The sequence below is a fragment of the Pantherophis guttatus genome, chromosome 3, assembly GCF_059756535.1.
Source record: "Pantherophis guttatus breed Tessera chromosome 3, ASM5975653v1, whole genome shotgun sequence".
Lineage (NCBI taxonomy): Eukaryota > Metazoa > Chordata > Lepidosauria > Squamata > Colubridae > Pantherophis > Pantherophis guttatus.
The window spans coordinates 203,802,433-203,829,340 of NC_142065.1; the positions used below are offsets into that span (position 1 = coordinate 203,802,433).

General features: G+C 44.1%; 1 protein-coding gene across 3 annotated transcripts in view; it reads right to left on the reverse strand.

The window, feature by feature from the left end:
• Positions 1-460: 460 nt before the first annotated feature.
• ADCY8 (adenylate cyclase 8) overlaps positions 461-26,908 on the reverse strand; it is a 163,386-nt gene continuing 136,938 nt past the window's right edge. For 2 of the 3 annotated variants that reach the window (XM_060681833.2, XM_060681832.2), the window contains 6 exons: positions 24,777-24,858; positions 11,972-12,130; positions 7,203-7,349; positions 3,022-3,114; positions 1,921-2,035; positions 461-1,049 (listed from right to left, as the gene is read on the reverse strand). In XM_060681833.2, the coding sequence (XP_060537816.2) occupies positions 562-1,049; positions 1,921-2,035; positions 3,022-3,114; positions 7,203-7,349; positions 11,972-12,130; positions 24,777-24,858 (1,084 nt within the window). In that variant the 3' untranslated portion in view covers positions 461-561. The remainder of the gene's footprint in view (positions 1,050-1,920; positions 2,036-3,021; positions 3,115-7,202; positions 7,350-11,971; positions 12,131-24,776; positions 24,859-26,908) is intronic. The other variant, XM_087890895.1, reaches the window with a different exon arrangement.

Consider the following 26,908-nt stretch of genomic DNA (forward strand, 5'->3'; position numbering starts at 1 on the left):
CACAATTTATGACTCTGATGGGCAGGCTCCATTACGGTTGTACGTTGAGAACGAGCTGACGAGCAGGTTCCATTACGGTTGACCCTGATGGGCAGGCTCCATTACAGTTGTATGTTGAGGACTAGCTGTATGTTGAAACCTCAGAGGCTGGAAAAACATCTAACCTTTTCTACCCATCTTGGTGAATAGTTAAAAAAGGACTTTAGATCTTTTCAATTCAAAGCTTAGTCCAGTCGCCGTCTGCCTAATCCCTACCACATGGGTTTTTTTTAGCACGGAAATGTGTGGGAGGGAATCAAATCTCAGATGTCCCAACTCCAAAATCAGAACCTGAATTTTTGAATTGGAGAGGGACCTTTGAAGCATTGCTAAAAGCAACTTTGGATGAGCCGCCGCTGGAAAACTGTGCGGCTGTGGATGCCACAGACCCCTTTTAAAGAAAAAGAAAAAAAAAAGCTGGTTCTAAAAAAAATTAAAACATATTTATTTATATATTTATTTCATATATAAAAGAAATTAAAAAAAAAAGGAAAGGAAAGAAATCACAAGGAAGATGCAGGCTTATGGCAAATCCGTCTTGTCGGCGGCTTCTGCTTGGGCAGCTGACTCGGACCCGCCCGGAGTTAGTAAAGTCCGCCGATTGTAATGACCCTTAATGATGCCTGAATTATTGTTCTCGTTTAAAATTTGCTTCTGCTTTTGCCTGTTCAGAGATTGCACGAGCCCCAGCACGACAGCAGCTAAGGAATATTGTCCTGTTAGTTTTCTTGGTTGCATGGTCAAAGGGTTGGGCTGGACTCTTTCCAGGAGGAAGTAGGTTTTGATTTTGCCTTCTTGCTCGCTGATGCCCTTGACGTAAATCTCTCCCCGATAGTCAAAGGCGAATCCCCGGTCCTTCAAGATCAGATAGGTGTCCTCAGGCACTTGTATTCGGCCACTAATTCCAGTACTGTCCATTCGACTAGCTAAATTAACAGTTTTGCCCCAGATGTCATACTGTGGTTTCTTAGCACCAATGACCCCAGCTACAACCGAACCCTGGCTGATACCTAAGAAGAAGAAAAAAGCAAATTACGGTTATGGTACAGAGCAATCCTATGAAATTTGAGGTCTCCAGTGAACCAGCATTGCATATCGGACATTAATACAATTGAGCGAGTCCAGAGATATTTCACAAGAAGAGTCCTCCACTCCTCTGCTCGCAACAGAACACCTTATGCCACCAGGCTTGAAATTTTGGCCTTAGACAACTTAGAACTATGCCGTCTTCGGTCTGACCTAAGCGTAGTACATAAAATTATCTGCTACAATGTCCTACCTGTCAATGACTACTTCAGCTTCAGCCACAACAATACACGAGCACACAATAGATACAAATTTAAGGTAAACTGCTCCAAACTTGATTGCAGAAAATATGACTTCAGCAACAGAGTGGTCAATGCCTGGAACGCACTACCTGACTCTGGTTTCTTCCCCAAACCCACAAAACTTTAACCTTACACTGTCCACTGTTGACCTCACCCCATTCCTAAGAGGTCTTTAAGGGGCGTGCATAAGCACACCAACGTACCCACTGTCCTTGTCCTACTGTCCCCATTTATTCGTATCCATTTCATGTATTCATAATCATGTTTATACTTATATCTGTTATCTAATACATGCTTGACAAAATAAATAAAAGAATAATCAATCAATCACTCAATAAATCTAACTATATTGTGACGACTTGCTTGCTCACATCAAGGGGGAAGTAACTTTAGGTTTTCAAAGGAATGCATCTGTATGTTTCGGTGACATTTCTACCTATGGCAAGCAGCACTTAAGTGATTCAATAAATGAAGGCATTCTTTTCAGCTGATGGGAACCCTGCTCATCTGGGACACTGTGGAGGTCACTTAAAAACGTTCAGCAGATACCTACCGATGCGAAGCTCAAAGTTGTTAAAAGAATGTTTGTTAATCTCTTGAATGCTTTCATTCAATGCAATGGAGAAATCTGCCAGGGCGCATAAATGGCCCCACTTATCTTCACACTGCTGAGGAATGAAAGACAAAATCAATGCATCGTGTGTGTTGGCTGATCAGCTGCTCCATCAAAATGGAGCCACATTCTGAAACAGTTCAGAGAATTGAAGTTAAAGGTTGCAGAATATTAGTCAGGAGATAAGCTTTTCTCTTTTTGGAATACCACAATATCGCAACACCACAACAAAGAGAGCTTTCTTTGAAACATAGGAAGATTCTAGTCCTCTTCGGTTCATCTATCTAATTTGTCCTTGGATGCCATTTTATAATAGAATAGATTAGAGCAGAGTAGAGCAGAACAGAACAGAATATTGGCCAAGTGTGATAGACACACAAGGAATTTGTCTCTGGTGCATAAGCTCTCAGTGTACATGCAAAACAACCAAGTAATTATAATCAGAATATCCAAGTAACAATAATCATAATAATGATACCAATAAGAGAAGGTAGTGGAACAGTTGTGAAGGATAAAAATAATGCAGCCATACTACATGGGTAAATATACTTAGACATAAGACCGTTTTTGGGGAATTAGGTTTCTGAAGAAATATTAAAGCAAACAACCCCTCTGCGCAATTCACAACTCTGCTTTATTAGGATCTCAAACTGGCAAAGAGTAAGAGATGGGACCGGAACAAAATATGCAGCTCTACCCCACATCTGCTTACAAATCTTCCTTCGTCGGTGTCTTAAATCAATGACGAAGAAATAAGAAATGGGAAAAAAATAATGCTGGCAATAGAAAAGTATTTGAAATCCATAGTTGGAAATCTATGTAGCTCAGGTTTCAACTGTTGAGTTCTTGGTGTGCTCCAAGCTTGTTGTTTCCTATATGTTATCAGATTAGGTGACTTCATCTGTGTGAGGGAGAGTGGAATTTGTGGGTTGTTTATATATAATGCTTTGCCCTGCTGGTCTTGGTTGGGCTGTGGCTTCCTTCTTGTCCTTCTATTGAAACAAGACAAATATGTGTTAGAAAATCAGATTAGCTCCTTACCTGTTTTTCAGGCGATAGCCCTGATACCGCCATATATGTGCTTCCGATGGTTTTAATTTTCTCAATATCCTGAAATCGTTCTTCACCTAATAACTGAAAACATGGATTACAAAGTCATGGTTATGAGTTATATTCTTGCTAAATGATTTCATTTTACGTCCTTCACCCCAGGGGTGAAATCCAGCAGGTTCTGACAGGTTCTGGAGAACCGGTAGCGGAAATTTTGAGCATGGGGATTTTGCACTATCTTTCCCCTGGAGTGGGGTGGGAATGGAGATTTTGCAGTATCCTTCCCCTGTCATGCCTACCAAGCTATGCCTATCAAGCCATACCACGCCCACCAAGCCACGGCCACAGAACCGGTAGTAAAAACATTTAGATTTCACCACTGCTTCACCCTGTGATTTATTGCCCTTGAGTAATGGACAATATAGGCAGTCCTTGACTGATGATCACAACCGAGCCTAAAATTTCTGCTGGTAAGTGAGACAGTTGTTAAGAGAGTTTTGCCCCATGTTATGATCTTTCTTGCCACAGCTGTTAAGTGAATCACTGCAGTTGTTAAGTTAGCAACATGGTTTTTAAAGGTGGCTCAGTGGCTAAGACACTGAGTTTGTCGATGAGAAAGGTTGGTGGTTCGAATCCCTAGTACAGGTCTCCTGCGTGAGCTGGGGGTTAGACTAGATGACCTCCATGGTCCCTTCCATCTCTGTTACTGTTATAGAATCTGGCTTCCCCATTGACTTTGCTTGTCAGAAGGTCGCAAAAGGGGGAATCACATGACCCCAGGACACTGCAACCGTCATAAGTATGAGTTGGTTGCCAAGCGGCCAAATTTTGAAGCGGCCGAAGCTGCAACGGTTGTAAGTGTGGAAAACGGTCACTTTTTTCAGTGCAGTTGTAACTTCAAAGGATCACTAAACAAACTGTTGTAAATTGAGGACTATCTGTATTGTATTAACCCAAAAGAAAGATGATCAATAAGCCCGAAGGATGCCATTCCCCTTCATAAAAGGAAGAAGAGCTACAAATAATTATTAACAGAAAAATTGTTGCATAGTACTTACCACCCCTATTGAGTCTGAAAGCAATAGTGAAAAATTCTCTCTCTTTTTTCAATGAAAATGTGAGAGTCAGTTTGATGTAGACTGGAAGCTCAGGATTACAGTATGTCTTCTACATCCCATTGTCAGGCCTGGAAGCCATCTTTTTTCGTTGGGCCTTCAGGCCTGCCACATTTATTACTGTGGGAAACTGGGAGGGGGGATTGTATGGAGCCAGGGTGATATGTAGGCAAAATAACATTCCTTTCTCTGAAAGTCAAGGACATCTTGCCCTGCAACTGGAGGGCTGGAACTGGAAGGCATCTCCAGTTGGGACGGAGCTTGGATTGGACCATTTGATGGACATGTGGATGCAGGGGGAAGGGACTTGGACTTTCCTTTGGGTGGGGAAAACCTGGAAGTTTTCAGATTTGGGTTTTCCCAGATGTGCCAATATGACATCTCTAATAAAATGTAACTTTGAGGAAACTCAAGTCTCGGAGTTTTCTTTCATTTGGGGGGGGGGTGTTACTTGGAACCCTGGCACCCATACTGACCAAAATCATAGATCACGGACCATAACCCTCAATGAAAAAAACCTTCCGTTTATAGTTGCCCAATTCAGGCTGATCATGAGAAAAGTAATAACGATAAACTTGTGCACATCTGTGCATCCTTGTGTAGCAATCATCTTTCCACGCAGATGTTACCAGGGAGGTTTTCATGAGATGTTGGAATATTAGTGTTGCTCGTTGTTACAATGAGGGCTTGTGGCGGCTCTATTTTGTTGCTTATGAGCTTCGTTTAATTATTCTGTTGGTTGGGTTTATTGCCTGGTTTTAATTGCATTGCGGTTTTTATGCTTTAACCTTTCAGCAGCCCATGTAGGTTGCGAGAGAAATAAATAAGCAACCCGGGGTCTTTTCTATAATCCTGCAGAACATCTAAACTGGATGGGGAGGAACAGGCTTTGGCTCAACCCTTCCAAGACCGAGTGGCTGTGGATGCCGGCGTCCCGATATAGCCAGCTGGTGCCATCACTGGCTATTGGGGGCGAATCATTGACCCCCACAGAGGGGGCTCGCATCTTGGGTGTCCTCCTGGACACACGGCTGTCTTTAGAAGAGCATATGACGGCCGTGGCCAGGGGGGCGTTTTATCAGGTTCGTCTGATACGCCAGTTGCGCCCCTTTCTGGATTGGGACTCCTTATGCACAGTCACCCATGCCCTTGTCACATCTCGCCTGGACTACTGCAACACTCTCTACATGGGGCTCCCCTTGAGGAGCACCCGGAGGCTCCAACTGGTCCAGAATGCGGCCGCGCGGGTGATTATGGGAGCGACGTGGAGCTCCCATGTAACACCTCTCCTGCGCGAGCTGCACTGGCTCCCGGTGGTCTTCCGGGTGCGCTTTAAGTTGTTGGTTCTCATCTTTAAAGCGCTCCATGGCTTAGGGCCAGGGTACTTACGAGACCACCTGCTGCTACCGATAACCTCCCACCGGTCAATACGCTCTCACAGAGAGAGCCTCCTCGGGGTGCCGTCGGTCAAGCAATGTCGGCTGGCAGCCCCCAGGGGGAGAGCCTTCTCTGTGGGGGCACCCGTCCTGTGGAATGAGCTACCTCCTGGAATACGACTGATCCCGGACCTCCGGACCTTCTGTAAGGCCCTGAAGACTTATTTATTCCAGCAAGCCGGCCTAGCCTAAAGGGTTTTTAATGGGATTTTTTAAATTTTATAGACTTGGGGTTTTAAAATGGGAGGCTGATTGATTTAATCTTTTTTAATTATCTTAACTTTTGTATTGTATGTATTTTAATTTTGGCTGTACACTGCCCTGAGTCCCCTTGGGAGAAGGGCGATATATAAATAATAATAATAATAATAATAATAATAATAATAATAATAATAATAATAATAATAATAATAATAATAATGGTTATTTCATTAAATTATGATGCCACTGGACCTTTGAGATTTTTTTTGATAGTATTCGGTGAAGAATGAGAGAACTATCATCTCTTTCCTGACCTTGAGAGAATTGTGTCCATTAATTGTCTTTTATTTTTCAATCTAGGCAGTGTTTCTCGACCTTGGGAACTTGGAAGATGTGTGGACTTCAACTCCCAGAATTCCCCAGTCAGCATGGCTAACTGGGGAATTCTGGGAGTTGAAGTTCACACATCTTAGAATTTCCTAAGGCTGAGAAACATTGATCTAGGCTCTTTCCTAGGTAGACATTGAAGTTGGATGGTAATTAATTGGCAGATAATGAGGAAAATCAAAGCAGAAATCTATTTCTAAGGCTCTTTAGAATAATTCAAACGAATACAGGTGGTCTTACGACCACAAATGAGCCCAGAATTTATGTGGCTAAGTGAGAAATTTGTGAAGTGAGTTTTGCCTCCATTTTACAACTTTTCTTGCCACATTTGTTAAGTGAGTCGCTGCAGTTGTTAAATTAGCAACATGGTTGTTAAGGGAATCTGGGTTCCCCATTGACTTTGTTTGTCAGAAGGTCTCAATACATTGCTTCTGGCATTCTTTTTTCATCTTCCTTAACCCATATCCTTGTTCTTAATTGGATTATAGAATTGAATAGAATAACAGACTTGGAAGGGACCTTGGAGGTCTTCTAGTCCAACCCCCTGTTTAGGCAGGAAACCCTACACCACTTCAGACAAATGGTTATCCAGCATCTTCTTTAAAACTTCCAGTGTTGGAGCATTCACAATTTCTGGAGGCAAGTTTTTCCACTAGTTAATTGTTCTGTCAGGAAATTTCTCCTTAGCCCTAAATTGCTTCTCTCCTTGACTAGTTTCCACCCATTGCTTCTTGTCCTGCCCTCAGGTGCTTTGGAGAATAGCTTGACTCCCTCTTCTTTGTGGCAGCTCCTGAGATATTGGAGATATTATCCTAGCTGCTTTCCACCATCTACTCAAGCTGGACTCATCTCCATCCTGAAATCAAACTGTGTGCCTCAGAATTAAAAAGAGATTAGCTGCTAGCTAAAATGGCACAAACGCAGAGGTTAATGTAATCAATTGGCTGACAAAATGCCAGGGCCTATTGGCTTGGCCAGCTGTTCCTTGAATCTCTCTCCCTCCCTCTCCGGGTCTTAAAGGTTGCAAAATTACCTCGTCGAAGTCAGCGATGATTTCGTTCAGCAGTCGTAGGCATTCCACGCCCTGGTTGTTCATTTCAGTCTGGGAATAGAAGTCGGCAAAACCGGGGATAGAGGCAAACATGACGCCAACAGCATCGTAGGACTGAGAGTAGAGATCCTAGAAATGAGGAGAAGAGCAGAGGAGAAAAAAAGATGCCGTTAAGGGAAATTTTGCAGGGGAGGACACGGGCATGTTTTTTCTTGCTGTTAATATGTGCTTATTTTGAACGGCGTGGTGGCCTAGAGGTGAAGATGCTCGCCTCCCACTTGGAAGGTTGAGAGTTCAGTCCTAGGCAATGGCAGATGTTTCTCTATCAGGGAGCTAAGAGAAAATATCTGCTGTGAACTCCGTATAGGTGTCACGAATGGCATCCGGCCAGTAAATGCTCAGCTCAACCCCGACTCAACCCCGAATTAAGGATTACAGGGTTGCAAAAAGGAAAAAGAAAAGTGCTTATTTGTTTGCTTTAGGTAGCTGCTTATCTCATTTGACCAGGATGGTATAAGATCTCCTCCTTAAGTAGAGGGTTGGACTAGAAAACCTCCAAGGCCCCTTCCAGCCCTATGATTCTATCTTCTGTGTTCACCAAGGTGATACTTAGTGATATAGGAAGATGAAACCCAAACAAACAATAGAACTGTCCATAAAAGAATATACTAAAAAGCAGGGGTGAAATCCAGCAGGTTCTGACAGGTTCTGGAGAACCGGTAGTGGAAATTTTGAGTAGTTCGGAGAACCAGCAAATGCCACCTCTGGCTGGCCCCAGAGTGGGGTGGGAATGGAGATTTTGCAGTATCCTTCCCCTGCCATGCCTACCAAGCCACACCACGCCCACCAAGCCACGCCCACAGAACTGGTAGTAAAAAAAAAATTGGATTTCACCACTGCTAAAAAGCCAAAATATATTCAGAGGCTATAAAAAAAAAATCACATCATCGTTACAACAATCATTGAACAGCCAATGGTGCTTCCTCAACCTCCCAACCACAGTTTCTGTAGGAACATCTAGGCTTTAAGATGTTATGAAATGTCAAGAGTTGGCACTATCCTGATCTCCAGGAGAAGGCTGTTCTACAGGGCCAGCTTGCAACCTCGCTTGCAGAAGAGAAGCCATTTATTTAATTTGCTCATCAATCTAACCTTCAAGAAACCACGCCGGTTGGCCTGAGGTTCAATCTTACAACACATGGTTAAACATCCAAGAAGAATTAGGAGTTTGTTTGGAGGTTAACCATCTAGCACTGATAATGCTACCTACCATTGGGTAGTGAAGCATCTACAAGAAAACCACCAAGCTCAGAGAGCATTAAGGAGCCCACAGTTGAACCTGGAGCTACAAAAATTCTCTTCTGTTGGTAGAACAGTTTGTTTTTTGCATACACATTTCTTGATCGTGATCACTGTGGGAACTTGTTGCTAGCTTCCCAGGGCAAATGCATCTATATTTAGAATCTATCGCTGGTAAGCTCATGGTTGGGGTGCTGATCCTTATACAAACAAAATAGCATCAACCAGGAACAGGGATGAGGGTACTTGGTTGAAATATTCCACATCGCCATCAGTAAATAACCGCAAAGAACAGAAGATCACAAACACCAATGAGTGTGCACAGTGGCTATTGAATGTTGTATGAGCATGCATTGTGAGTAGAGTAGAGTAGAGTAGAGTAGAGTAGAGTAGAGAGTAGAGTAGAGTGGAGTGGAGTGGAGTGGAGTGGAGTAGAGTAGAGTAGAGTAGAGTAGAGTAGAACAGAACAGAACAGAACAGAACAGAACAGAACAGAACAGAATAGAATAGAATAAGAGTTGGAAGGGACCTTGGAGGTCTTCGAGTCCAAACCCCTGCTTAGGCAGGAAACCCTACACCACTTCAGACAAATGGTTGTCCAACATCTTCTTAAAAACTCCCAGTGTTGGAGCATCCACAACTTCTGGAGGCAAATTGTTCCACTGATTAATTGTTCTCACTGTCAGGAAATTTCTCCTTAGTTCTAAGTTGCTTCTTTCCTTGATTAGTTTCCACCCATTGCTTCTTGTCCTGCCCTCAGGTGCTTTGGAGAAGAACTTGACTCCCTCTTCTTTGTGGCAGCCCCTGAGATATTGGAACACTGCTATCATGTCTCCCCTAGTCCTTCTTTTCATTAAACTAGACATACACAGTTCCTGAAACTGTTCTTCATATGTTTTAGCCTCCAGTCCCCTAATCATCTTTGTTGCTCTTCTCTGAACTCTTTCCAAAGTCTCAACATCTTTTTTGTACTGTGGTGACCAAAAGTGGATGCAGTATTCCAAGTGTGGTTTTACCAAGGCTTTGTAAAGTGGTACTAGTACTTCACATGATCTTGATTCTCTTCTCTTCTCTCGCGGAAGCAGAGAGTGCGTGTGTCCGCTGCTCACACAAATAGAACTGTGTGTGTGCACCTGCCACTCACATGCCCCCCCTCCTCACCCCCTAGGCTGGGCCACCCAACTGGAAAGGTTGGGGACTGCTGCCATGGCCCACAGCTGCATAATGGGTGGAGAAAAAACAGTGAAGTGACACCCTCTTTCCCCAAATTCTCAGACTGTAAAGAAGACAGCGGGAGATTTGTACTTTCAGACTTGCAAGATTGTGACAATGTGACCTTACAATTAGGTAGAATTAGCTCATGTAGCCCTGTCTGGCCTACTTGGGAAATCTGACAAAATCTAATTTTAGTTCCCAAAAAGGCAAAGTCTAAGAATTAACACCCTATAAAACACCTGACTCCCTTACATAACTGCGGATCAAACAGGAGCTGCCCACACATCTGGAGAGGCTGGGAAAGGTTGAAATGCAATCTGTTTGCAGTCGCTTGTTTTATTGATTCGGAAGCTTTCATGCGGCGAGCCTTAAGCCAATCTGTGCAGAAAGGAAAGCATTCATTTCCCTATTCACTTCCCTGGGGAAGAGGGAGGTTAGCATATTACGTAAATAAGTGTTTACTGTATTGAACCTTGAATGATCCAGGCAGCTGATGCAGAACCTCTCTGCAGGTATGATTATTCAATGTAACAGCAGGAGGGGGAAAAGCCTGGGTGGGTTGGGGTGGGAGGTCGGGGAGAGAGATCAAAGGCAGCGTTACAGAATTACTCTTGCAAATAGCAAGTATGCTTTCAGTGCTAAGAACACATGTGGCCAGGGGTGGGCTGCTGGGGGTTCGCAGGGGTTCAAGAGAACCTCTAGCTAAGATTCTGTGCAGTTCTGAGAACCCCCAAATCCCACTTCTGGCTGGCCTCGCCCACCCCATCCCTCCCAGGAGTCCCCACCTGGCCAATTTTGGATGCAGGTAAGTGCAGGGTTGCGTGGAGGCTTGGGGAGGGTGAAAAACGGGCCTACCGGAAGTTCGGGAAGGCCGGAAATGGGCCTGTTTCCAGCCTCCAGAGGGCCTCCGGAGCCTGGGGACACCGTTTTTCCCCTCCTGGAGACTCAAGGAAAGCCTCCGGAGCCCGGGGAGGGCAAACAACCCCCCCCGCTGTGTTGCAGGGGGCCAACTAGGCCACGCCCACCATGGCCATGCCCACCCAGCAGCCAGACAGAGAACCCCTTGCTAAAATTTTTGAAGCCCACTCCTGCCTGTGGCTTACCATAAGGAAGCAGGTGATGTCTTCTACCTTATATACTGTAGCTACTTCAGAGGGCAGGAAAGAGTTAATATCGCAGGCTTGGAAGGGACCTTGACAGCTTCTAATTTATTTCATTTATTTATTTCTAAAATTTATCTGCCACTCATCTCATATCTAGTGACTATGGACAGTTTACAACATAAAAAAAACATAATTTAATCCTTTGCCCAGGGCAGAAATCTGGATATCATCCTGGACAAACTGTGGCCCAACCTTCTGATGGTTCTTAGTTCTCCTATGTCTATAATCTGTAGGTGCTTCCGATACAAATAACAAAAAGTCATTTTGCTTGGAATGACCAAGGAGACCACACCCTTATCAATACTGGCAAGGCAATTACCATATATAAATGGAGCAAACCCCACTCTCACCAGACTGATGATGTTACCTAGTTGGGTAATGAATCCTTGGTTTCTACTGGATTCTACTGTCCAAACTTTGTCTGAAAATGTTCAAGAGCCCTGATAGTACAGTGGTTTAGTGCACCCTGTTATTAACACAGCTGCCTGCAATTTCTGCTGATTCGAATCTCTCCAGGGCTCAAGGTTGACTCAGCCTTCCATCCTTTCTAAGGTAGGTGAAATGAGGACCCAGTTTGTGGGGGCAATAAGCTGACTTTGTATAAAATATACAAAAGGATGAAGGCTATTGCTTAACGCATTGTAAGCCGCCCTGAGTCTCCGGAGAAGGGCGGCATATAAATCAAATTAAAAAAAAAAAAAGAATGGAACCCCCACAAACTCCAGAAGGTGGGCTATTCCAATATTTATAGAGGATTCCCCCCCCTTTAAAAAAAAAGGATGTGTTTTAAGGTACAATGACAGAATGTTGACAACCTGATAAAGATTCTCTTTTCCTCCCCTGCATCAAGACAGGTCAGTTTTGAGTTTCTTCCTCAACCTTTCCTGTCTTTCTGGGTTAAGCTGATGTTTTGGCAAAGGGTGCCACATTACTTTCCTCAAGGCTCTATCCATTCTTCTTGACAGCCTTTATTATTAAACCAGAACCTTTATTATTAAAACCAGAAAGCAAACTCTAAAAAGAAGCTTAGCTTTTTTTTGCCATGTCCATTACTAGAACCCAGTTCTTACGTACTTCATTATCTCGATCCTTTTCCAGGAAGTGACGGGCCACGTGGCTTGGCAGGATATTGCGTAGCATATTTTCGTTGTGTTCTCTTAATTCCTTCATCTCGTTGATTTCTTCTTTGGCCTGGCCACGCCACAGAAAGTCAAGCCTTGCTGTGTATTCAAGCTGCAAAGACAAGAAGGACTCTTAAGGTAAAGGTAAAGATTCCCCTTGCACATATGTGCTAGTTGTTCCCGACTCTAGAGGGCGGTGCTCATCTCTGTTTCAAAGCTGAAGAGCCAGCACTGTCCAAAGACATCTCTGTGGTCATGTGGCCGGCATGACTCAACGCCAAAGGCGCATGGAACGCTGTTACCTTCCCATCAAAGGTGGCCCCTATTTTTCTACTTACATTTTTTACATGCTTTCGAATTGCTAGGTTGGCAGAAGCTGGGACAAGGAACGGGAGCTCACCCCGTTATGCGGTACTAGGGATTCGAACCACTGAACTGCCAAACTTTTGATCGACAAGCTCAGCGCCTTAGCCATTGAGCCACCACATATCGGTACTCTTAGCTTCTTTTTAATTGAACGTGGTCCATCCTTAAGAATAGGCATCTAAGAGAAGTGTGGGTAGATATCAAATCAATTCTAGGCTGACCCAGTAGAGAAGCACCAACTTCTGTATTTGGGCTTAGAAACAGTCTGGCCCTTAATGAAACTTGGTTCAGAGATGTTCAAACTAGACCAGAGATGGCTAACCTTTTTGCCGTTGTGTGCCAAAAGTGGGGGGAACGCAGGGGTGTGTGCGCGCGTGCGTGCCCACACCCATAATTCAATGCACCCCACCCCCCCGTGCATGCGCGCGCAAGCCACCCCACCCTCCCGCTTTTGGCCTGGTGGGACCAGTAGGCTTGTTTTTCTCTCCTCCCAGGCTCCAGAGGCTTTCTTGGAGCCTGGGGAGGGCGAAAATGGCCTTCCCCACCCTCCCAGAGGCCCTCCGGAGGCCGGAAACAGCCCGTTTCCCGATTTCCAGTGGGCATGTATGCTGGAGTTGAGCTACGGCAACACTCGAATGCCCACCGATATGGCTCTGCGTGCCACCTGTGGCATGCGTGCCGGAGGTTCGCCATCACGGAACTAGACTGTTGGGGGTGGTTTGTAGACTATCTCAAAGACACAGATCTAGTACATTGCAGGGTAAGAGAAGATCAGGCAGAGTTGGGTGATGGAGTGAAGTGCATCATCAGCTTAGAGATGTTACATTGCCACAAATGCTCCAAGTTCAACTCCTCTTGAATGTTGTTGACTTTTATCTGATGCCAATTTGGTGTTGAGCTTTAGTTGACTAGATCTTGTTTATGGGCTTGTGCAGTGAATCTTGTTGAACTACAACTTAATGTATGGTCCTGATCCTTTGTGTCTGATATTAATCTAGTCAACTAAACATTTGGGATCAAATCTTGGAGCATAAGGAAATATATTTTAATTCATTCCTATAAACATTAGCCATTTCTATGTGTGTGGTTTTTTTCTTTGTAAAGTAAAAGTCAATTGAGAATCTCCATTGTCTATGGAGATTCTCTCGCTCTCTTTTTTAAAATAATTTTTATTGAGTATTTTACATTTTAAAACCAAACACACAATAGCAAAAGAAATAAGAGACAAAAACAAAAAACAAAAACACGCGCATATCAGACGTTAAAATACAATACTAACAACAGATATATACAATTTTACAACTTTCTGCATCGACTTTTGTCTTTACTCTTAGCTTTTATCCTCCCGCTCCTTCTCTTTATTTTTAAATATTCATAATGAACTGTTTTGTTAGCAGGATCATTATTTACATTTATATCCAGTATGTTGATATCAAATTTCACTTTATATTCTTATTTCTTAATTTGATTTCTGTTTTCCAACCATGTATAAAACCTATTCCACACTTTATAATAATCCGAGTTTTCTCTTTCTTTGATCTCCATCATTAATTTATCCATTTCGGCGCATTCGAGGATTATCTTTATTATTGTTTCTTCCGATGGTGTATTGGTCAACTTCCACATTTGCGCTAGAGTAATTCTGACCGCCGTTAGAATATGCAATATAATATAATAGAGATTTTTTTCCGTTTTTCTATCAATCATTCCTAGGAGGAACATCTCTGGTTTAGAATCTATCTTTTGGAGTGTAATCTCTTCCAACCACCCTGTCTATAGAGATTCTCAGTCATCCAGGTTGTCCCAAAGGTGCTTTTTCAAGAGGCAACAGGACTTCCTGGTTTTTCTTTGAAGATGTTTCACTTCTCATCTAAGCTTCTCATCATTCTTCAGCTCTGAGTCCCCACCATCCAGTCAGAGCTGAAGAAACTTCTTGGATGAGAAGCGAAACATCTTCAAAGAAAAACCAGAAAGTCCAGTTGCTTCTTGAAAAAAACACCTTTGGAAAAGTCAATTACGGCAGCCAGATTGGCTATAGCACAATTGTGGAAAACAGATCGTATGCCAACAGATCAGGAAGTAATACAAAAAATTTATACATGCGCAGAAATGGATAAGTTAACTCTAGAATTAAAAGATAAGGAAGACTCAAAATATTTTATAGTATGGAATAGATGGTATAAGTGGATAAACCAAAGGAAAAAAGGGTAAAGATAAGAATTAGAGGAAATGCAAAAAAAAAAAAAAAAAAAAGCACCGTCAGATAAAGTTAGTAAAGGTAAATAAGTCACTGTTTGTAGATTTGTATATACGTGTTTATACAATTATATGTACTTAGTTTGTTAGTGTAATTATGGATTGAAAATGTAAATTTTAAGAGAGAGAAAATTTGTATATTCTCTTTTCGTTTTGTTTGTTAATATTTTTAAATTCAATAAAGTTCGTTTTTAAACTTAAAAAAAAAGAAAAAGGAAAAAAAAAAGGAAAAGTCAATTGAGTCAATTTTTCTTTCCTTTTAGCAGTAGCACTTAGACTTATATACCGCTTCACAGTGCTTTACAGCCCCTCTCTAAGCGGTTTACAGAGTCAGCATATTTCCCCCAACAATTTAGGTCCTCATTTTACCCACCTCGGAAGGATGAAAGGCTGAGTCAACCTTGATTCTGGTGAGATTTGGAATTGCCAAATTGCAGGCAGCAGAAGTGGCCTGCAGTACTGCATTTTAACCACCGTGCCACCACGATTCATTTTAAAATGTTCCCTGGGGATAAGCTAGAGAGGAAAGGGTTAAAACTCTTCTCCCTCTCTGAAAAGATCCTGATATGGATCAACACGGCTGCATAGGTACTTTGAAGTAATTAAAATTAGAACAGAAGTTGCACAATATGTAATTCATGCTCCCGATCTCCGCACTTTCCGCGCTGGCCTGAAGACACGGCTGTTCCAGCAAGCTCCCTGATCAACTACGAGGTTTTAATTTTGGGGATTTTAATTTTTATATTGGTTTTAGGTGTTATTGTTGTTGTTTTGTTTGTGTGAGTCGCCCCGAGTCCTTCGGGAGAAGGGCGGCATATAAATGTTAATAATAAAATAAATAAATAAGTAATGTAATGTGCAGTTTGTCCTTAAGAATAGCCATCTAAGTCAAAGTTTTAAAAGACATCAAATCAATTTCAGTGTGAAGACTTATAAATGTCATTGCACCAATTATGTGTCCTTTGAATCTCTGGATGTGTAATTTAGCAAAAAAAAAAAAAAAAACCCCATGGGCATCATTACACTTTTACTGCACTCCATGTTAAACTAACCTTTTGTGCTGGAGTCACAGTTTAGTTATTGGCTGGACGAAATGAGCTGAAGATAATCAAGGAGTAACAGAGTAACAGAGTTGGAAGGGACTTTATAGATCATCTAGTCCAACCCCCGCCTAAGCAGGAGACCCTGCACCATTTCTGACAAATGGCAGTCAAATCTTTTCTTGAAAGTCTCAAGTGATGAAGCTCCCACAATTTCCAAAGGCAACTTCTGTTCCATTGGTTGATTGTTCTCACTGTCAGAAAATTTCTCCTTACTTCCAGGTTGAATCTCTCCTTGATCAGTTTCCATCCATTGTTTGTTATCTTGCCTTTTGGTGCTTTGGAAAATAGCTTGACCTCCTCCTCTCTGTGGCAGCCCTTCCAATATTGGAACACTGCTATAATCTCTCCCCTGGTCCTTCTCTTCACTAGACTAACCATGCCAAGCCATTCTTCATATATTTTAGTCTCCAGTCCCCTAATCATCTTGGTTGCTCTTCTCTGCACTTTTTCTAGAGTTTCAACATCTTTTTTATAGTGTGGTGACCAAAACCGGAGGCAGTATTCCAAGTGTGGACTTACTAAGGCTTTATAGAGTGGTATTAGTACCTCCCTTGCAGGGGTGAAATGCTCCAGGTTCGGACCGGCTTGTCCGATCTGGTAGCGATGGAGGCGGGTGGTTCGGAGAACCGGTAGCAAAAATCCCTGTCCCCCCCCATGCCCAGCTGAGCTGCACAATCATCAGAGGCTTTTTTTTTTTTTTTACTTTTAAAAGCATTTTTTCTCCAACTTCGGCCGAAAAAATGCTTTTAAAAGTAAAAAAAAAAAAAAAGCGTCTGATGATGGAGAATAGGTTAACCGTTAACCCCCCCTTTTCTTTCTGGCAGACCCTCAAATATTGGAACACTGCTACCATGTCATCCCTAGTTCCTTTTTTTCACATACCTAATTCCTGCAACTGTTCTTCGTATGTTTCATCCACCAGCTCCCTAATCATCCTTGTTGCTCTTCTCTGCACTCTTTGTAGAATCTCAACATATTTTTTTAAATATCGTGGTGACCAAAACAGGATGCAGTATTCCACGTGTGGCCTTACCAAGGCATTATAAAGTGGTATTATCACATCACATATTATTGGGGGATGTGGGTAATGCTTATTTATATACCACCAAATGTGAAGACATTTGAGTGCTAAAGTTAACTGAAATTTCTGGGTATTATGTCCATAGAAATATTGCCTTTGTTCTTCTTATATTTGATACCATCTGTTGTGGCTCCGTTACCTGAGCCTGTGTCATCGGCAGGAGAGGACTCAGAGAGTGAAGGAGAGGAGTTGGCAAGGCCTCCCTCTCCAGGACCCTCCTCTCTGGCAATGCCTTCGGTGTCCGCCGAAGGGCAAGAGATAGGCCCGGGGCCAAGCATGTCCACGCAGCCACAGGTGGACAATGATGAGGGAAATGAGTCTTGGCTGGATCCTCGGCAGCGTTGCAGAGATAAGCGCGCACAACAGAAGAAAAGGCATGCCAGAGATTAAGCTGAGTCACTGGACCACACCCCACAGGGTATAAAAGGGGGTGAGGTGGCCATTCAGACTCTATGACAGACAAAATTAACTACTATCGAGTCACATTGCATCTTTGGAAACAACATTATCGGCCTTGGATTTATTTTACGAACTGGACAATTCTTGACTGTGTGTATTTTGTTTGTGAGTAAAGTTCTTGGCAAGCAGTACTGGGTTGCTGCTAAGCTTCTTATCGGAAGAATTGGTTGTCTGCCAGTTTATTTAACCCCCGGCTGTCTGTTTGTGTGCGTGTGTGGGACGGGGACAGAACACCATCCCTTTTTCATATGTTATATTTCTGATTCCTAAGCAGAGATAAATGACACCTACAATGCTTAATGACTATGTGCCACAATAGATGTACAAAAACATAGGTCTAGTGCAGTGATGGCTAACCTTTTTGCTGTCACATGCCAAAAGCGGGGGGAGCACAGGGGGTCACCCGTGCGGGTGCCCACACCCATAATCCAATGCGTCCCCCCACGCATGCACGCATGACCCCCCTGCACTCTTCCCATTTTTGGCACGCGATGGCAGGGTGGGCACGTGTTCTGCCCCAGCTATGGACCCCAAAGAACGCAGCACACAGGCTGCTGACGGGCCACAACAGCCCGGTAGGCCCGTTTTTCGCCCTCTCCAGGCTCCAGAGGCTTTCTTGGAGCCCAGGGAGGACAAAAACAGCCTCCCCCCCACCCAGAGGCCCCCCGGAGGCTGGAAATGTCCTGTTTGCTGACTTCCGGTGCAACAGGAAGGCCCCAAAATCAGCTGTGCACGCCAGAGCTGAGCTAGGGCAACACTTGCGTGCCCACCGATATGGCTCTGTGTGCCACCTGTGGCACATGTGCCATAGGTTCGCCATCACGGGTCTAGTGCATTACGATTTTTTAACCATATCAACTTCCCCAAGCATGCTGACTGTGGAATTCTGGGAGTTGAAGTCCAGGCATCTTAAAGTTGCCTATGGTGAGAAGCACAGATGTAGTGGTTAAAGCGTTGAGCTAGGAATAGAGAAATGTGAGTTGTAGTTTTGCCTTAGGCACAAAGCCAGCTGGGTGACCTTGGGCCAGTCAATCTTTCTCAGCCCTAAGAAGGAGGAAATGGCAAACCACTTGCAAAGTCTTGCCAAGAAAACTGCAGGGACCTGTCCAGATAGTTGCTAGGACTTCAACATTGACTTGAAGGTTTTCCCCCACCAACATATACAACATACACACAGATACATACAAACATACACACACATACACACACATTTATCAGGGAGACTCCATACCACATGAAAACTGAGGGGAAAATACTTGTCAGACATCCCTTGTCCAGTTCATAACTGGAATAAGTGGGGAGAAAAAAAACAGTACTTTATTTATGAGATTTTCACTGAATATTTGTTCTCCCTTGGCAATTTTTTATTGTCTAACAAATGGATAGAAAACCATCTCTCTTTAAAGAGCCAAGTTTTACCAGACACTATTTCAGATCATTATGTGCTCTTTAAACAAAGTTTAAACAAAATGAAATCTCTTCCAAGTTGAACTTGACTTCTGGTGACTTTCATAGACACGTCCATGTTGTTTTGTTTTTGGCAACACAAAAGTGGTTTTCCATTATCCTTTTCTGATTCCACCCCCTTTTGTTACTTTATGTAGTTTACAAGTCTGGGGCCATCCAAATACTGACCGCATAAAAACCTTCTTATGCTATTGAGATCCATTAAGGTCTAATAGATGTTGCCAGCTAGCTAAACTTCCTTCTTGTTTGTTTGGAAAAATATTGTAGGTTTATGAGTTCCTTTTTGCTTTAGTGTAACTTGATTATGTTCTCAGACACCAGAGTGCAACAAAATGATTTTAGAAGCATATAATATTTAAGTTCAAAAGCCACTGCTTCTATTTCCCAACGACTGTTCAAAGGATATCTGATTTACCACAAGGCTAATGAAGTCTAATGCAGTCCTTGTTAAACATTATTTTTTAAAAAATATAACTTGAGGACTTTGCAGAAAACATCATGCAGACCTATTGACTGTGGGAGAAGAGACCTCTAGAAGAAATTACATTATGGTGGGGAAAAGAAGTGCCAGTCTCAGGATTTTCTAAAAACAAATTAAATAAAAGTTTCTCATTAAGGATGAACCTGAAACCAAAGCAGGAACAAAAATAGCAGACTGTATGAAGTACAGGAGGAAGATTGCAGCTTGAGTGGGAAATCTGACAGTTGTTTGCTATCAACCCCCTTTGTGAATTATGGGTAGGACATTTTCTCCCTCAAAGGACTGGCTCGTTCCATTTGAGAATGCTTTGAACATATAGAACAACATTCAGTAGCTAAAAGCTCTGATAAATCTCAGCATGGATAACAGCCTGAAAGAATCTTTTGCACCTCATTGTTCCTCTCATGAGAAATTCATTTCCTCCAGTTCTTTTTTTCACAAGAAGGAGAAAACGGTATGAGCAAATATCTCATTTTTAAAATGATTCCCTTGGGTCAAGCAGCAACATAGGCCAATGTTTTTCAACCTTGTCAACTTTAAGAGGGGTGGACTTCAACTCCCAGAATTCCCCAGCTACCCTCTTAAATTTGTCAAGGTTGAAAAACACTGACATAGTAAAGGTAAAGGTTCCCCTCGCGCATATGTGCTAGTCGTTCCCGACTCTAGGGGGCGGTGCTCATCTCAGTTTCAAAACCGAAGAGCCAGCGCTGTCCAAAGACGTCTCCGTGGTCATGTGGCCAGCATGACTAAACACCAAAGGCACACGGAACGCTGTTACCTTCCCACCAAAGGTGGTCCCTATTTTTCTACTTGCATTTTTTTCATGCTTTCGAACTGCTAGGTTGGCAGAAGCTGGGAGCTCACTCCATTACATGATGCTAGGGATTCGAACCGTTGAACTGCTGACCTTTCGATCGACAAGCTCAGCGTCTTAGCCGCTGAGCCACTACATCCCTTACTGCCATCTTTACCACCATCCTTTAATTTTTCTGGGCAGTGATGCGGAAATCATTTGCCCTTCTTCTCTCCATACTGGGAGGTTTTCCAATTTCCCAATCTAGTCCACAGCCTGGTTTTTCCACTTGCAATGTATGGCTGTGAAAGTTGGACCACAAGGAAGGCTGAGTGCCAAAGAATTGAGGCCTTTGAACTCTGGTGCTGGAGAAGACTCCTGCGAGTCCCTTCAACTGCAAGGTGATCAAACTGATCACTCCTAGAAGAGATCAACCCTGACTGCTCTTTAGAAGGCCAGATCCTGAAGAGGAAACTCAAATACTAATGAGAAGGAAGGACTCACTGGAGAAGAGCCTAATGCTGGGAACGACTGAGGGCAGAAGAAGAAAGGGATGGCAGAGAATGAGGTGGTGGCTGGATGGAGTCACTGAAGCAGTCGGCGTGAGCTTAAATGGACTCCAGAGAATGGTAGAGGACAGAAAGACCTGGAGGAATGTTGTCCATGGGGTCGTGATGGGTCGGAGACGACTTCGCAACTAACAACAAAATCCACAGCCTGAGGATTTCATGATGGTCTCACATCTAAAACCAGGTCAGATCCTAACCGTGACTTAACCATGTGGGCCAAGTCATCATGGAAAGCGGTCGACTAGGTTTTATTTGGTTCTTGCAGGATGTTTGAAGAGAGAAACTACCGTAGGTTTTCTCGGCCTTCAGTGAGATTTTAGCTTATTGGCCATTCAATTCCTGCCAAGATTTTATACCAGGAGCCCTGGTGGCACAGTGATTAGAATGCAGTATTGCAGACTGACTCTGCTCACTGTCAGGAGTTTGATCCTGACCAAGGTTGACTCAGCCTTCCATCCTTCCGAGGTCAGTAAAATAAGGACCCAGATTGTTGGGGGCAATATGCTGACGTTGTAAGCCAATCAGAGAGTGCTGTAAAGCACTATCAGGTGGTATTTAAATCTAAGTGCTATTCCTTCTCCCTATATTCAGAGAACGGGCAGGGTGGAGTGGGAGGCAAGTGCCAAAATATGTGTCACAGTGTCAACTTTTACCCTTTGCAACCTTACCTGTGATGCTGCCACTTAAAGAAGAAAGAGTAGAGCTTATATTATAACTTCACGAGCCATAATTTGTCATGAAGGCACCACTGCACCACTGCAGACCAGAGATGGAATTTAGCAGGTTCTGACCAGTTCTGGAGAACCGGTAGTGGAAATTTTGAGTAGTTCGGAGAACCGATAAATGCCACCTCTGACTGGCCCCGCCCCCATCTATTCTTTGCCTCCCGAGTCCCAGCTGATTGGGAGGCAATGGGGATTTTGCAGTATCCTTCCCCTGGAGTGGGGAGGGAATGGGGATTTTGCAGTAATCTTCCCCTGGAGTAGGGAGGGAATGGGGATTTTGCAGTAATCTTCTCCTGGAGTGGGGAGGGAATGAAGATTTTGCAGTATCCTTCCCTTGGAGTGGGGAGGAAATGGGGATTTTGCAGTAATCTTCCCCTGGAGTGGGGAGGGAATGAAGATTTTGCAGTATCCTTCCCTTGGAGTGGGGAGGAAATGGGGATTTTGCAGTAATCTTCTTCTGGAATGGGGAGGGAATGAAGATTTTGCAGTATCCTTCCCCTGGAGTAGGGAGGGAATGGGGATTTTGCAGTAATCTTCCCCTGGAGTGGGGAGGAAATGGGGATTTTGCAGTATCCTTCCCTTGGAGTTGGGAGGGAATGGGGATTTTGCAGTATCCTTCCCCTGGAGTGGGGAAGAAATGGGGATTTTGCAGTAACCTTCCCCTGGAGTGGGGAGGGAATGAAGATTTTGCAGTATCCTTCCCCTGCCACGCCCACCCAGCCACACCCACCAAGCCACGGCCAAAGAACCGGTAGTAGCAATTTTTGAATCCCACCACTGCTGCAGACTATACTGGATATCTATACAATTAGTCCTCAACGTAGGGCCACAACGGAGCCCAAAATTTCCATTGCTAAAGCAAGACAATGAAGTGAATTTTGCACCATTTTACGACCTTTCTTGCCACAGTTGTTAAGTGAATCACTGCAGTTGTTAAGTTAGTAACGTGGTTGTTAAGTGAATCTGGGCTTCCCCATTGACTTTATTGGTCAGAAGGGCGCAAATAAGTACATGCCAGTTGCTAAGCAACTAAATTTTGATCACATGACCACAGGGATGCGGCAATGATTGTGAGGAAAAACAGCCATAAGTCACTTTTTTCCAGTGCTGTCATAACTTTGAATGGTCACTAAACAAATGATTGTAAGTTGAGGACTACCTGCATATCCCATTTCTAAATATGTGAAATAATCCCTTCCTCCTATATTCTTTACCTAACATTTTCTAAATTAAAACAGGCCCAAGAATGGCCACTTTGGGTCATAAAAGAGTCGCTCCCAAAAGTTATTTCTGGAAAGCCTGCACTTCTCTAACTTTCTAAGAGTTTTGAAGAAAATCTGTAGCATAAAATGGACAGATTAGAAATCATTCCATCTGAAGTATCTGTTGGGGAGTCGGGGCGATGCAAAGAAAAATGGGGCGGAGCTTTAACGACATGATTGTGGCTGCCATCTTGACTTTTTTGACCTACACCCTTTCGACCTACACCCAATCCCATATGTCAGGGGTGTCAAACTCGATTTCTGTTGTGGCCCGTCAGTGGACTGTGCAGCCAGTAGCTGATTCCAACAGCGAGGAGGCTGGTGTGGTGCTGCACCAGCAGCCTGTGCAGCTGGCGCTTGAGTCGAACAGTGAGGAGGCTGGAGAAGCTGTGATGCCAGAGGCAGGGATTCAGCCAGGGCCTTCAGAACCTCCAGAAGCTCCCTTAAGTGAAGAGGACGAAGAGGAGGAGCCACTTCTCAATGAATGGGTGCGCAGAGCTGCCAAAAGGCAGGAGTGGCTCCCCAGGAGGAGGTCTCCTCGAGAGTAAGGCTTGGGGCTAATTGGCCACTCCCTTAGCCTATTTAAGGAGGAATGCCAACTGAAGCAATTTGTAGGGAACAACTTTAGTTCACTCTACTTCGCGTCTGGATTCTCTGCACATTGCTTCTGGGCTTTCTGCCAACCTTTGTAAGATTGTGATTACTTTATCTTTGGTTTCTTGTAGGCTGTTATGAAAGCTTATTAACAGCCTTTGTTTTGAAAAAGACTGAGTTATTTGAGTAAATTAAGTTTTGTACAAACTGCTGTGTTCTTTGGGATCCGTAGCTGGGGCAGAACAATTTCATTGAGAGCTGCATCAGGGTTGTGTTTGTCCTCACAGGGCTGGGTGGGCGTGGCCAGGGTGGGCGTGACCAGCTCAAGATCACTCATGTCGAGGGCACCTGTGGTGGCCTGGGCGGGGCTGGGGGAATCCACTGTCTCCAGTGGAGGAAGGCGAGACCAGGGAAGGAGCCAAACCCTTATTCTCCAGAGGAGCCTCCCTGTCTCTCTCAGGCCGCAGTGCAGGCTGTCCAGAGCCTTAGGTAGCAGAGGGCAAGTGCCCAGCTTGGCCCTCAAGCTCCCAGGGCACTGGGACCCCTCCGTCCCAAGCTCAGTTTTCGGCTACGACAGCCTCCTGCAATAGTCTGCCAGCGAAAACGGAGCTTGGGAAGGCGGTGCGTGGCCCTCCCAAGCTCCATTTTTGCTGGCAGAGGCACCGCGGGCTGGTCCTTCGACGTTTCCAGGGCAGGGGTGGGTTCTAAATTATTTTACTACCGGTTCTGTGGGCGTGGCTTATTTTGTGGGTGAGGCTTGGAGGTCATGTGACTAGGTGGGCGTGGCTAGCTGGTCAGAGTCATTTCTGGAAGGTCCTCGCACTTACGACCCAACTCATTTGTTTGCTTTTAACACTGATCAGCTGTAGGACGGCCCTTTGAAGCCCCGCGGCAAGAGTTTAAACAGTTTTTTTCCCTCTAGTCATCAGCTGGGACTCAGGAGGCAGCAATAGATTGGGGGTGGGACCAAATAAAAGGTAAGAATAACGGGGGTGGGGGGGTGGGAGGGCGGGGGGGAGAATCGGTTCGGTGACGTCATACCGTCACCGCTACCGGCTCTGCCGAACCGGACCGAACTGGGAGGAACCCACCACTGTTCCAGGGAGGCCCTGCGGGCCAGAACTAAGCACCCCGTGTGCAAGATATGCCTTGAGTTTGAGGCCCCTGCCGTATGTAAATAAGATATTACCGTCCTGCAATTTTAATTTTTTTTTAAATCCTTTTTTCTACAGATCCCTAACAGGAAATCTGCCAAATCTTGTAGCATCTGTGCACCCTTGGATTTTGCGTTCATTTTGAATTTCCCAACTAGAGCAAATTGAAATAGAGACAGATAAGATGTTCTGAAACAGCTTTCTATTTAAAAATATTTTCACAGCAATAAAAAAAGAAGCTGCATGGACCTGGCCGCGTGTGTTCATTTTAATTGGCCCTTTCATTAAGGTTAATCAGGTCTTCAATTATTGAAGGTCATAAAATACTCTAGACTGATATTTAATTATTTGCTTCAAAGGGGAGCCGTGATTGGCAGGTTCTAGCAGAGCAAAGGGAGATATTTTCTGCCGGGAGAATGTGCAAATGGAAAAGAAACATTTGCCTTACCTGTTGGCCGTGATAGAACACAGCTAACAGAAACATGGCCATGAGGAGCAAGGAAGCTTCTTTCGTCCCCAGGAAATCCGTGCTATAAAGAGAGGGGGGGGGAAAGAGAATGAGGAGGCGATTAAAACAAAATAGAGAAGGAAAGCTTAAACTAAAACACATTTTCTATTGTTTTGTTTTGTTCGGTTGTGAAAGTGGGCTGGGTAATTTTGGGCGAATAGAATAGAATAGAATAGAATAGAATAGAATAGAATAGAGTAGAGTAGAGTAGAGTAGAGTAGAGTAGAGTAGAGTAGAGTAGAGTAGAGTAGAGTACAGTAGAGTACAGTAGAGTAGAATAGAATAGCATAAAGTAGAGTAGAGTAGAGTAGAGTAGAGTAGAGTAGAGTAGAATAGAATAGAATAGAATAGAATAGAATAGAATAGAATAGAATAGAATAGAATAGAATTCTTTATTGGCCAAGTGTGATTGGACACACAAGGAATTTATCTTGGTGCATATGCTCTCAGTGTACATAAAAGAAAAGATACGTTCATCAAGAATCATACAGTACAACACTTAATGATAGTCATAGGGTACAAATAAGCAATCAGGAAACAATATCAATATAAATCGTAAGGATACCAGCAACAAGGTTACAGTCATACAGTCATAAGTGGAAGGAGATGGGTGGTGGGAACGATGAGAAGATTAACAGTAGTGAAGACTTAGTGAATAGTTTGACAGTGTTGAGGGAATTATTTGTTTAGCAGAGTGATGGCGTTCGGGAAAAAAACTGTCCTTGTGTCTAGTTGTTCTGGTGTGCAGTGCTCTATAGCGTCGTTTTGAGGGTAGGAGTTGAAGCAGTTTATGTGCAGGATGTGAAGGGTCTGTAAATATTTTCACAGCCCTCTTTTTGACTCGTGCAGTATATAGGTCTTCAATGGAAGACCGTGAATTTTAGTCCAATCTTAGGCATGAAGCTGGCTGGGTGACTTTGGGCCAATCACCAGGAGACTGTGAATTCTAGATCTGCCTTAGCCATGAAAATCAGCTGGGTGACTTTGGGCCAATCACCAGGAGACTGTGAGTTCTAGTCCTGCCTTAGGCCTGGTCCAGGGGTGGTATTCACTTACCTTCGCTACCGGTTTGCAAATGTGAGCGTGCGTATGCAGGACCTACCGCACATTCACAGAGCATCAAAAGCGAGATGTGATGATGTCCGGGAGGGCGGGCGGAGCCTCCCACCGCCGCTGCTACCGGTTTGTCCGAACCGGATAGAACCGGCTGAATACCACCACTAGTCTGTTCATGTGTGAATGCAGGAAGGAAAGCATCAGAGAATAGGGTATCGAGTGCATATGGAGAAGATATCAGGAAGTGGATGCATTGGTTCCCTCTCAGACAGGGGTGAAATCCAGCAGGTTCTGACAGGTTCTGGAGAACCGGTAGCGGAAATTTTGAGTAGTTCGGAGAACCAGCAAATACCACCTCTGGCTGGCCCCAGGGTGGGGAGGGAATGGGGATTTTGCAATAGCCTTCCCCTGGAGTGGGGAGGGAATGGGGATTTTGTAATATCCTTCCCCCAGGAGTGGGGAGGGAATGGGGATTTTGCAATATCCTTCCCCCCGGAGTGGGGAGGGAATGGGGATTTTGCAATATCCTTCCCCCAGGAGTGGGGAGGGAATGGGGATTTTGCAGTATCCTTCCCCTGGAGTGGGGTGAGAATGGAGTTTTTGCAATATCCCTTTCTCAGGAGTCGGGAGGGAATGGGGATTTTGCAGTATCCTTCCCCTGCCACGCCCACCAAGCCACACCCACCAAGCCATGCCACACCCACCAAGCCACACCATGCCTACCAAGCCACGCCCACAGAACGGGTAGTAAAAAATATTTCGATTTCACCACTACTCTCAGATTCTGTTTATTCGCAGAATAACAGAACAATAGTGTTGGAAAACCTGTCTTGGTTTTCCACCTGATGCTAAAAATAAAAAAAACCCTCTCTCCATTTCTATGTTCCTACTGAGATGACAGTCAATGAAAAGCCCCTGACAATAAAAGATTGACACATCAAATACAAGATTGACACATCAAACCAGCCGTGATATTGCTTCCCACTTTGGGGAGCCATTATAAAGGCTTCCCACCC